The sequence below is a fragment of the Pollicipes pollicipes genome, unplaced genomic scaffold (genome assembly GCF_011947565.3).
Source record: "Pollicipes pollicipes isolate AB1234 unplaced genomic scaffold, Ppol_2.1 Scaffold_4295;HRSCAF=5057_pilon_pilon_pilon, whole genome shotgun sequence".
Taxonomy (NCBI): domain Eukaryota; kingdom Metazoa; phylum Arthropoda; class Thecostraca; order Pollicipedomorpha; family Pollicipedidae; genus Pollicipes; species Pollicipes pollicipes.
The window spans coordinates 24,652,398-24,663,896 of record NW_023596461.1 but is presented as its reverse complement, the minus strand read 5'-3'; the positions used below and the strand labels follow the sequence as shown (position 1 = coordinate 24,663,896).

Genomic DNA, 11,499 nt, shown 5'->3' with positions numbered 1-11,499 from the left:
AGCCAGGCCAGACTAGATTTGTGGAGGCCGAACTCAAAGACATCTTCCGTAGGAATCATCCTGTGCCAGCATAGGGAGGGACATACGATCGCCTAAACGAAAGCTTTTCTGAACAGTTTGGACGAGATATTTTCCGGTTAGTTCACGCTGAGCTCACTCTTCTTTTTAATTGGAAGGATGTTTCAGCCAACAGCTCTTCACCCAACCGGAACTACGGAGCGATCTTATCCATTCATGCACAAACATCTGCATGCACCATACACCCAATGAGTCGAATGACCACACCGGAACAAGGTGCTGCCCCGGGCCGAACATCGCTCTGCGGCTGGCGAAGGTGCGGCTACCTGACCCGGTCTTTGTCCCAGTCAAACCGCCGTCACCGAGGTCAAACCGAGGTCAAACCGAGGTCGCGGAACCAGCCAGCAGCAGTACCGCTTACTTCTGCATCGACTGGTCGAACAGGCCGAGGAACTGCTTGAGCGACGTCTGGTACATGACGTTCACCTCGCTCATGTCCGTGATCAGGAAGTAGAGGATCGAGCCCCTAGCGGCCACCGGGCGAAACTCGTCCCGAGCTGCAACACGGGCGACGGCACGTAACGTGGCTGGCAGCGCGGTCCAATCACAGCCAGTCATGGCGCAAGGGGCTGGGCAGGGGGGCCTGCGGGTGCTGCGACCGGTGCAGAGCAGCGCCGTCAGCAGATGATGGTCAGACCAGCGGCCACTCCTGATGGCTTGCTGATGTGACTGGGTAAGAGATCTTTCGACCATGACCAACCACTTCAGGACTAGAGGATTAAGAAGAGGGCGGTAACAGTTGGGCCCGAGCCGCGGCTGTCCTGTGTTATCACCGTTGTCAGCCTCTTCCGCGCATGGGGGTGACACCGAGGCTGGCGGGCGCGCTCGGTTGACACTGCCAGTCCGCGCAGCCACCGGGTCGTCTCGTGACTGGTGGCGGCGGCTGACTGCTGCTGAGACCAATGCGACGCGAGGACACAGGATAAAACGGCGCCACAGGAAAACAGCGTGGACGTCCGGTCGATCAGCAAACTGAGGAAAACTTATGGTATAAATGAGCTTATCCTGTCTTCTTATTTCTACTCAGTGTGGTCAAGAGACGGCAATGCGGATCACCAGGACTCAAACTCAATCTCGAACTTGAGCTTCTCTTTGCACGAATTTCAAGCTCGTGCGTTGAAAGTAACAGGCTTTCAGTACACCAAGAGGTACTGATTCAAAGAACACATCAAGCAGTGGGTAAACCACAGCATAACAAAGCTTGACTTTGTCGCATTGCGCATTCTCACAAGTGAGCCTGATATTTATTCACTTCATGTTGACCAGTGTGGCGGCGTGCCACTTTACAGACAGGCCAAACCACTGCACCTTTGTTGATTTTCTTCTCCATCTCGGCAGCGATAAGCAGTTTCTCGTGCACCTCCTGAGCAGTAGTCTTGGTGTACTGCAGAACCTGTATCAGATCCTCGTCGTCCACCAGTGATACCTGGCGAGAAAGTTATCGGCGTCATAAAACGGTTCATTGAGAGAAGACTCGCCAGGGCATTCAATCCACGACTGGACATCGCTCAAAGCATGCTTTCACGACAAAACATGCCAAGTTCGTGTTTCCGTCACTGCTATAGTCTCGGAAGACACCGGTGTGGTCACGCTCCATGCTCAGTAATCACTAGATGATTGTGCTACGGCCACACCGCCAAGCCTGACCATAATCACTGGAGACGTTGTTAATCATTCCTAGCTATGCGTGTTGCTGCAGCTGGTGGGGTAAAACACAGAGTGGAAGCGGTTCGATCTCAGCTGCAGCGCACACACTATCCTTGCAGTGCAACTGCGACACTTAACGTCTGTTTGATTTGTTAATAGTGCAAAGCACTAAGCAAATCAAATGCCTTTGCCCTAACACTAAATGCTGTTTCCACTGCCTTCATGTGACGACAGCCATTATCCTCGGATGCTTCTCTTCAACTCCCGATCACACCCCTCGTCACCCCCAGATGATATCCCTTCGCTCATCCCACATCCCCAACGATTCACAACTGCCCACCGTTTAGCGCATGAATGCGTACATGCCTTCACGAACGTCTCGATCGCCGTCTAACCTCGAGACCTCATTGGAACCGTGGCCTCACAGCACCCCTCGCCACCCGCATGGCAAGGAGACTGAGGGATGACGAGCGGCTGCTGGAGCTGCACCTCGGCCGTCGGCGACTCCGCGGAGGCACGATGACCTTGCACGCGCAGATCCTGCTGAGTCACGGCCTACCAACACGTGGCCGTGACGAGCAGGGCCTCATAAACGCCTACACATGCGGTGGTCTGTCGGCTGCTGGCTGTCGACGATGGTTTGCCACTTTAAATGAAGTGGCATTCGGCACCTCCCGAAAGTGTTTCTCGACGTGGAGACACCGACTCATCATGAGTCGGTGTTTATTTTGCGCTTGGCTGGTTTGTTTCCAATGACAAAACCACGCTGTGCGACGCAAAATTAACGGTGAGGAAGTTACAGCACAAATATGTCCGGCACGTGGAGAGATGGCCTATATGACCAGAGGACATGAAGCTTATTATCTCAATAAGCTGTACACCTCAATGCTAAAGTGTGGGTGAACAACCCTAGAAATGAACGATGCTCCGATTTTGTTGCAAAGACTTCCGGGCCCAAGAACCGGGAACGAGGGTGTCCATTTGTATTTACAAACTCGTCAACAAAACGGCTGTATCAATGCTGCACATACCACGTGCGCGCATATCGATGTGACATGCGAGCACATTTGATGTGGGAAATTCTGCCGAATTGGGCACGACATAATGATATACAATTTGCAGACACCTCTGATAGTAAGTCCATCACACATTTATTCTCAGAACTGATGATCAGAAACTGGACACTTTCACAAGGCAACATTTGCAGCAGATATAGAGAAAGCGCCGATGTTAAGTAGGTGTGACTACCCCAGCATGTTTGAGTAGAAATCAGACAGACGACATCGATTCCCTTTGGCCAGTTCATCCACCGGCCAATACCGGTCTGCGGCAAGCCGACAGCCGTGTGTCACTCACGAGCCATTCTCCATTCGGCAGACGGCAGTCAGCGGCACAACACTTTAGAGGCAGCACGTGACACCCCCTCCCCCGCACACCTCAGTCACGTACTCAGTCCAAGCCAGTGTTCACGGCTGCGGCTCATCAGCCACGGGGGCCTCTGCAGCAGAGCATGGCTCTGGACCGGCCCCACGGTCCGCCGCTACCAAAGTTCAAGCAGTGACGGCCCTGGCCGCGCTCCTCATCTCAGCAGTCACAGCAGCAATTACGTCACGGACGGCGCTCTCGGCGCCGCCGTCACTGCGGGCCGCACGAGGAGCCGAGGACAGCCGTCACTGCACCTCAGGCAGCGGGCCCGAGGCGGAGGAGCAGCCGTTGCCGTGCTCCACCGCCCGGCTCAGCCCCTGTCAGCGATTCAGACCGACCAGCTGCTCGCTGACCTCCCAGAGGCGGCGCGCGTCCTCCACGCTCTGCGCCCGACTGGAGGGCGCCGTGCGCCGGCAGTCGGCGTAGTACTGGCCCGACTCGGCCGACAGCGTCGGCTCCAGCGCGCAGTACAGCGTCGTCTGCACGCCCTGCAACGGCGACTTGGCGAGAAACTGCACAGGCGCCTGCACCGCCTTGGTCCAGACGGAGAGGTGGCGGGCCAGCTCGGTGCGCACCCAGCCCGGGTGCACGGCGTACGTGGTGACACCGCTGTCCTTCAGCCTGCGTGCCAGCTCGCTGGCGAACAGCACATTGGCCAGCTTGCTCTGATTGTAGGCTTTCCAGGGGCCGTAGTTGTTCTTCAGCTGCAGGTCGTCGAAGTGCATGCTGCCCATCTTGTGGAACAGCGAGCTGAGCACGATGATGCGTGAAGGCGCGGCCGCCTTCACCTTGTCAAGTAGCAGGTGCGTCAGCAAGAAGTGGCCCAGGTGGTTGGTGCCCAGCTGGCTCTCGAAGCCGTCCTTGGTCTCGGAGCGCGGGCAGGCCATCTTGCCGGCGTTCAGAATCAGCAGGTCGATCTTCTCCACAGCCGCATTCAGCTCCTCGGCGCAGCGGCGCACCGACTCCAGCGACTCGAGGTCGAGCTGGCGTACCTCCAGCTGGCCGGCGCCGGTCTCGGCCGCCCCCTCTATCTCCTCGCGCGCCGCCTCGCCTCGCGACACCGTCCGCACGGCCATGATGACGCGCGCGCCACGGCCGTACAGGTCGCGCGCCGCCTCCTTGCCGATGCCAGTGTTGGCGCCCGTAATGACGACCGTCTTGCCTTCTAGGCGCACGTCCGAGCGATACATCGGCTTCCACGGCATGGTTCGGCGTCGGCGGTCAGCACGCGCAGGGAGACCTCACAGCAGTTACCAGCCGCAACGACTTTCTCTTCCAGCGAAGCGGCGCTCCCTGCAGTGAGCGAGCGAGGGCGGCGATCAGGGGCCCTGCCGGAGCCTTGGTAGGTGGGGAGCAAAGGGTTGACAAAGGGCCCTGATGGCGAGATCCCCCCCAAGATAAATAAATCACGGGATATGGCTCTTTTGATTTCAAGGGGGTGCTTTTTCATTCGTTCATTATTCTAAAACCGGTCTTTACTGAAATGAAAGCTGGGAGCTACCAAGAGAGGGAAGTTCGTTTGCGTTCTGAAGCCAATAAACTGAAGGAAGTGGGCACTAAATGGTGGCATGGAAGAATCCGCCGGCGCTTCTTATTTTGCAATGACTCAGTATAGACTCTTGCTAAACCCAAAAGACCCAGAGGCTTTGCCATAATTTTTCACAAAAATGACACCAGGCGTTGCATTTTTCATAGGCAGCGCAGCGTCACTCCTGTAGCTAACATTAGGCGCCGGCCAACGGACAAAATAGAACGGTGACGCATCTGGGGTAAGCGCCTTTGGACACTTAACGACTTTAATAGCATGTTTAGAAAGAAATCGAGACGTATTTTCTATCGGCACCATTTTTACATGGGTAGGATGAGCGGATAAACATTTACAACACCGCGAGCTGGTGCTGGAACGTAGTGGTAGAACTGGAAAAATAAAAGTAGAGTCTTTATGTCTTCGAGATACTGTAACTGTTAATCTGTTCCTCTGAACAGGTTAGCGGTTACAGCAACGCGAAATTATAAAGGTGAAATATTCATCACGATCTTGTCTTTGAACGTCAAAAATCCATTTTTACAGACTTCGGCTGAGGGGCCATTCTATCCCAGCGCGGGGTGCATTCCGGCTGCCATACCGGGGACACAGGGGCGGGCCCCTGGTCGATTCGGAGGCCCTTAGTGAATCCATTATCGCTGTAGATGGTAAAAATATGCACGGACAACAGTTAGGCTTGACGGGCCGTCGACTAAAATCGTCAAGAGACCCCGCTGTTCAAGGGATCCCCAATCAGCGTAAAAGGCACTCTGACTGACTTATAAGCCCACAGCGTCACGGGCACAGGCCCTTACTGCGACACACAATATTCTCTTCCGGCCCTTCAGCTTTTTAGTTGGGTCTTTGATCCTTGGTCCTGTGCCCTTCGCCGCTACCGGAAACACGGCCCCTGGCCGACCCGGAACCAACTGCCGGCACATTGCCCTCTGTTAGGCACTGCGGGCCCTGACCAACACTTGGGCACTGGGGACCCTTCATTGTTTCAGGGACCGCGACCAATGCGAAGAGCGACTGCCGGCCTTGTTCCTGCTTGGGGAATGGATACCCCGAGCTCAGATTAACACGGAACTGACTGTTCGGTGTTGGTGGCCGATGACCGAAATAGGGGCCGCATTGTCCAAGGGGTTCTCAATCGATGCAACAGGCTCTATGACCGACAATTGACTGACTTAATGTGACCTACAGCCGGTCCTTCGCATCCTTTAGTCTTCAAATAAAATTACTGGTCAGTCTTCGGGTTTCCTCGAACACACCACCCTTGACTGTCAGACCTCTTTGTCAACACAGGACTCTGTTAAGCAGTGTCGGGCCCCTGACCGACGCGCGGGGGGGGGGGCATTTTTAACTTACGGGCCCCGACCGGCGAAAATCGTGGACTCCAACCTTGCCCCTCCTTGGAAAATGGACCTCGGGTTTGGACTGACACGGAACCGACTGGTCGGTACTGATGGTGTATGGAGGGCATAGGTGCCCTCATCGAGTCCGGAGACGAGTCGAGTCATTCAGCGCAAAGGGTCCTCTGCCTGGCATTTGAGGGCCTGGCCGCGCGGGCCGGCCTTTAAACGCGGCCCCTGGTCAGCCTATCGGGAACGGGAGCCGCGACCGGTGTCACCTGGACCTACACAGAGACGGCCCCAGGCAGAGCTTAGCCGCGCCCTCAACGGTCTAACGCTGCTCACCACCACCGCTACGCCACGCACAGCCACACTGTGCTTCCGCCCCCGCCGCGCAGCACGCCGTCTGGACCCGTCTAAGCAATCACCTTGTCCAACCAATTGGAACGGCACGAAGGTCAAACGTCATCACACCCTCCAACCAATCGCCGACGCGCCGGCTGTGACGTTGCCGTCCTCAACATTCCGGCGCTGGAGGTGCGCACTTTCCTTGCATGCGCCCACGACGAGTTTGATTCCGCCCACTCCCCCCTCCAGTAAAGTTGTCGTCACCTCCCATGCGTTACGCCGACAGGTCTTGGGAGGGAGAGGGCTGCACTGCGCTTCAGACGATGCCTTCACGATTAGCTTGGCACTGTTGGCACAATCAGAACAAACGACTGCTATTCTTTGCTTCGATCAACGCAGGGTCCACTGCTCGCGGGCGCCGTCTATTTCCTGCGCAATCCGCGCGCTAACCGCAGGCGGGATGTCAGCCGACCGCAGGAGCGCTGCCCCCCCCCCCCTTCCATCCCCCTCTGGGCGCCGACCGACCCACAACTGGCCGCGCCGCACTGAAGCCGGCCCGGCGTCAGCTAGCCGACGGGCGCAGCAGGGCCGGAGGGGCGCCGACCCGCCGCGCTGAGGTCGGCCCGGCGACAGCTAGCCGACCCGGCGCAGCAGGCCGGAAGAACGCCGCCCCGCGCACGACACTCATCAGAGCTGTACCGCAGCACCCACGACACCGCAGAACACTTCGCCGCGGGCAAAAGGGTGTGTGGGCGGCCCGGCCGCTACGCTGTCACTGTCCGGCAAGAATGACTAGTATGACAAGCATCCGTCAACGCGGAAGGCCGATGAATCAGCCAAAATTGCGCACCGTTCAGGTAACCAATGCCAACGGTTGAACAGCGTGGTTGAGGCCTGCATTATGCATGCTAATAGCATGTCCGGTGCAGTACACATTCAAACTAGTCGGTAGTCCCTTCGGCGTGCACCAGCAGGCCACACCTAACACACGCGGGAAAATTCTGTGGTCCTATCACACACTGCCTAGTTAACTGGGTTGAATTCACCGGCATCGAGACCCTGTGTCGGAGTAACGCTGCACAGCGCCGACTTCACTCGGCCCGCGCGGCGTCAATAGCCGATCACCACCGGCTGGCCAGACGCAGCGCGTGATTGCAGAAGTATCGATAACAATACCACACGCCGTGGTGTTAACGAGTGCGCGCTCTCACACGCAACTGAGCCAGGCTCTCGGGAGCCTTCTCACGCAGGCGGCCCTCACGAGTCTCACGAGTCCGCCGCCAGACTTCTCACCAGTTTAAGTCAAGGAGTTCAAGCTTGTCCCAATCTCGAAGCCAAGTTTGAGCATTCCTCTCATGACAGGACCTAGCCGAGCCAGCCCGACAGTCTGTGGGCTTTAATGGCGCCTGTTTGCTCCAGACGTCATGATGGCGTACCGGTTGGTAAACGTTTTGGTGCCGATTGGTTACCAGTACTTCCATTTTGGTGTTTTTATTTTTGGTGACCTTTTGTGCCGACACAACATCACCATTTTCTGATAAGGAAATGTAATCGGCTATTGCACATCGATTGCAAGGTTTTGTTCTATTGCTACGATAGGCCCAACGCATCAGGTTGTCTGCAGACTTATTTATTTCCTTCACCGCTTTTGGTAACCTTTGACCTAACTCAAGGTACCACGTTCTGGAAAGGTTACGTTATCGAGTATGGGCCATCGATCGATAAAGGCTTTGAGTTGATCGTTCTCATGGGCCCGGAGCATGGTGTTCTCTGCACACTATTTCATATGTGGTTTGGGCGTTTTTGTGACTCAAGTTTGTGTTTGTTTGTGACCTAACTCAAGGTCACCACAGTGAGGAAATGATAGGCTATCGACCATGACACATCGTTGCTGTTGGTGACTGGTGGTTGAGTTGGGTTGCTGCAAACAACCAACCTTGTGTTGCTGCAAACAAAATTTCGGTGGTGTCGGGTGTTTTTTGGTGACCTTTACCTGGCCCAGTGCCATTTGTTCTCGAAAGGAGCATACTCCATGTTATCGACCATGCTACATCGATTGGTACAGGTTTCGTGTCGATCGGTCCCAAAGGCTCAGATCATGTGGTTGCCTGCGAAGAAGCAGTGGTGGGCAGCGTTTTTGATGGTCTTTGACCTGCCCCAAAGCCGTCATGTTTTGGGACGGATATTATATCGACTACGTCACATCGACTGGTGGGGGTTTAATGCTGATCCGTTCCAAAAGCTTGGAGCGCGTGGTTGTTTCGGGCATTTTTGGTGACCTTTGGCCCGACCGAAGAACGCTGTTCTCCGGGAAGGCTCGATTTTCGACCAAGCGGCATCAAATGGCGAAGGTTTGGTGCCGATCGGTCCCATTGGCTGAAGCATGGGCGTCAACAGGTTTTGTCGCCTGTTTATAAACTCACACGGAGGGAATACTTATGACCTGTGACGGACGGGCTCAAGCGATTAACGACGTGCAAGTAATGGCGTGGCGGCACCCAGCCGTTCGGGTGTTCCCCCAACGTGGAATCACAAAGTACACGCCGTTCGAGGCAGTGTTCTGCGGTCAATCTCGTCTGGTATCCATGGTGATAACGGAAATCGATGTAATGCTGCTGCAACACCACCATGCATCAGGGCAACACGGGCACCGGAACGCTCGGCGCGACCAAGAGAAAAGCTCCACTATCCTACATGAGACGCAGTCTGACGAACAAGCACACCCGACGGCGCTTACCAGCTCAGGGATGACCCTGTCCCCAACGTCGGAAGGGAGCGGGGCGCACAGCCAAGCGGCCAGAAAGTCCCAGCTCTCCCATATCAGCCTCAACACAAATAAATAAACACGGTTTGCATGCAGGTCACCACGACAGGAGCGGCGACGCAGGGGTGGGGTTGGGGGCAGGGAGCCAAGAGTACGTTTTCGCTTCCCCAAAATTTGGAAGGGCTCTTTTGCTCAAACTTCAGGTTTGTTTTGGCGCAAATGATGATTGCGGTTGAGGCGCCCTTAAAGCTCCATAACTAATTAAACCCAGTTTTGTTTGACAAGCATGCCTGTATGCAGTGTATACACACACCACACACACACACACACACACCACACACACACACACACCACACACACACAACACACACACACACACACACACCACAACACACACACACACACACACACACACACACACACACACACACACACACACACACACACACACACACACACACCACACACACACACACACACACACACACACACACACACACACACACACACACACACACACATATATATATTATTTAATATAACAAGTTTAACATATTTAACATAACATAACAAGACAAGTTAAGCATAAGTTAGAAATATTCGGATAAAGGAAGCCCCCATAACTGACCTAACACATAGCAAACCGGGCTCAGAAGACCGCTCTCTGCATCAAAGGCCTATTTTATGACTCGGGAGACCCCTTTCATGACTAAGGTGGCTTATTGTCTGAATAATGAGGCCCCGTTTGGGTAAGCAGGCATCTTATTTATATTAGGAGACCCCTATCCTGATATCCGCGAAGTTAGCGATTTATTTAGCTATTAATATAAAGACGCGTTCTGATTTCGCTGAAACCCATTTTACTTTCAATAATTACACGAGATCACCAAATCTGCAGTCTATTTTGCAACATCATTGACCGTCCGTCAAGTCAAGTCGAGGTCAAGGAAAGGCGAGCTCCATATCACACAAAAGTTTCCAGCCAATTTTGACTTTTTCCGAATCAGAATATTCGCCAGCGCATGAACAGGCGTCTTTCAAAAAGTCCTCACATCTCACGGCCACCTTCCAAGGCCAAGTTCAGCTCAGAGAACGCGGAGCTCCACGCCACCAGAAAGTTACCTTACGATTTCGATTTTTTTGTATCAGAATAATGCGCATGAATTAGAACCGGGATCGCCTTCAGTGCGTAGGCTAGTGTCTGTCAAGCAGTCCTGATCTCTGACCTTGAAGAATGGCCTTAATACTTCAGGACTTGTTGATGGACGCCAGTTCATCATTAGTAAATATGATGATGGTTAAAAATCTGAAATCGGCTAGTAACTTTGGAGTGATGTGGATGCTTCTGTCTTTGGCCACGCATTTGACCTTGAAGAGCATGTGATGTTACAAAAAAAAAACACGTCAGATTCGGTACTCCCGTACAATTATTCACTGGTTGACGTTTTTCAATAAAATCAAAGCCCGTTGCTAAATAAATCGCTAAATAAACCGCTAAATAAGTGGCTAGCTTTACGTCCTATTCTGGGACAAGATGCACATTTTATGCGTCAGAAGGTCTCTGTTCCAGGTCAGGATATCCTTCTGGAGTTATGAGGCCATCTGTAAGGTTTGGAGGCCCCTTTGTGAGTCCGAACCATCTTGTTCCAAATTAGGCGGTCCCTCCATGCATTCCAAAGCCTATTTCTGAAAAAGGAGCCTCCATTTTTGGACGAAGAGGCCTTTAACTGGGTCTTCAAGCCCCTGCACTAATCAGAGAGGCCCTAGTCCGTGTTCCTTCACTTGTCAACATTTACTCAGATTAGTCTGGTGATGTAACAACTTTATAAGAGAGCATGCATCCCGGCGCCACCTTGGATGCGCCACTGCCCAGGAGGCTTCATTCAGCCGCAGCCTCCCCGGGACGTTCCACCCCAACTTAAAATCCGTGGCGCCGCCGCTGCGCCATGATACATCGCACGGTGTATAAAGGATGATCCACTGTCTACACCCCCAGAGCTGGTTGTATGGCTTCGCGGGTGTCACCCCACTCGCCGGGTGGCTGGGTCATCCCGGAGAAGCTGGATTGCGTCTTGCGCCGCGTGAGGAGCGCAAGACACAGGCGCGTACGACGTTCAAAGCCGGTACTACTTCGACTGCGCTCAACTGTACTCAACTGCGTACTACAGCTGTTCTCACTTTGATACCACGAAATAAGGGATCTGAGCGATACGCTAATTGGTGCGGCAAATCCCCGACTTTCAGGAGGCATGCTCAAGTCCAGGCTGTGCGACATATGCCAGTAATCACGTCAGATCTGCTGTCTGGGCTGACCTGAGTCGAAGTCAGGCGGTACAGCAGGTCGTCCTCCAGCGCCT

At 54.2% G+C, this 11,499-nt stretch overlaps 1 protein-coding gene and 1 long non-coding RNA gene across 5 annotated transcripts; both read right to left on the bottom strand.

Moving 5' to 3' along the window:
* Positions 1 to 439: 439 nt before the first annotated feature.
* On the bottom strand, positions 440 to 11,499 carry LOC119097056 (uncharacterized). Its single transcript, XR_005094119.1, has 3 exons — positions 11,456 to 11,499; positions 1,387 to 1,504; positions 440 to 575 (listed from the first exon to the last, which is right to left on the bottom strand). It is a non-coding gene; the product is annotated as an uncharacterized LOC119097056 (long non-coding RNA).
* Positions 2,860 to 6,437, bottom strand: LOC119097051 (retinol dehydrogenase 11-like). Of its 4 annotated transcripts, none has more exons than XM_037220076.1 (2): positions 6,376 to 6,437; positions 2,860 to 4,443 (listed from the first exon to the last, which is right to left on the bottom strand). In XM_037220076.1, exon 2 carries the CDS (start codon positions 4,353 to 4,355, stop codon positions 3,471 to 3,473), a length of 885 nt encoding a protein of 294 aa, XP_037075971.1. In that variant the 5' UTR covers positions 4,356 to 4,443; positions 6,376 to 6,437; the 3' UTR covers positions 2,860 to 3,470. The 4 variants fall into 4 exon arrangements, with proteins under 4 accessions (XP_037075971.1, XP_037075973.1, XP_037075974.1 ...); XM_037220078.1 differs by lacking the exon at positions 6,376 to 6,437 and adding an exon at positions 6,319 to 6,364; XM_037220079.1 differs by lacking the exon at positions 6,376 to 6,437 and adding an exon at positions 6,047 to 6,213.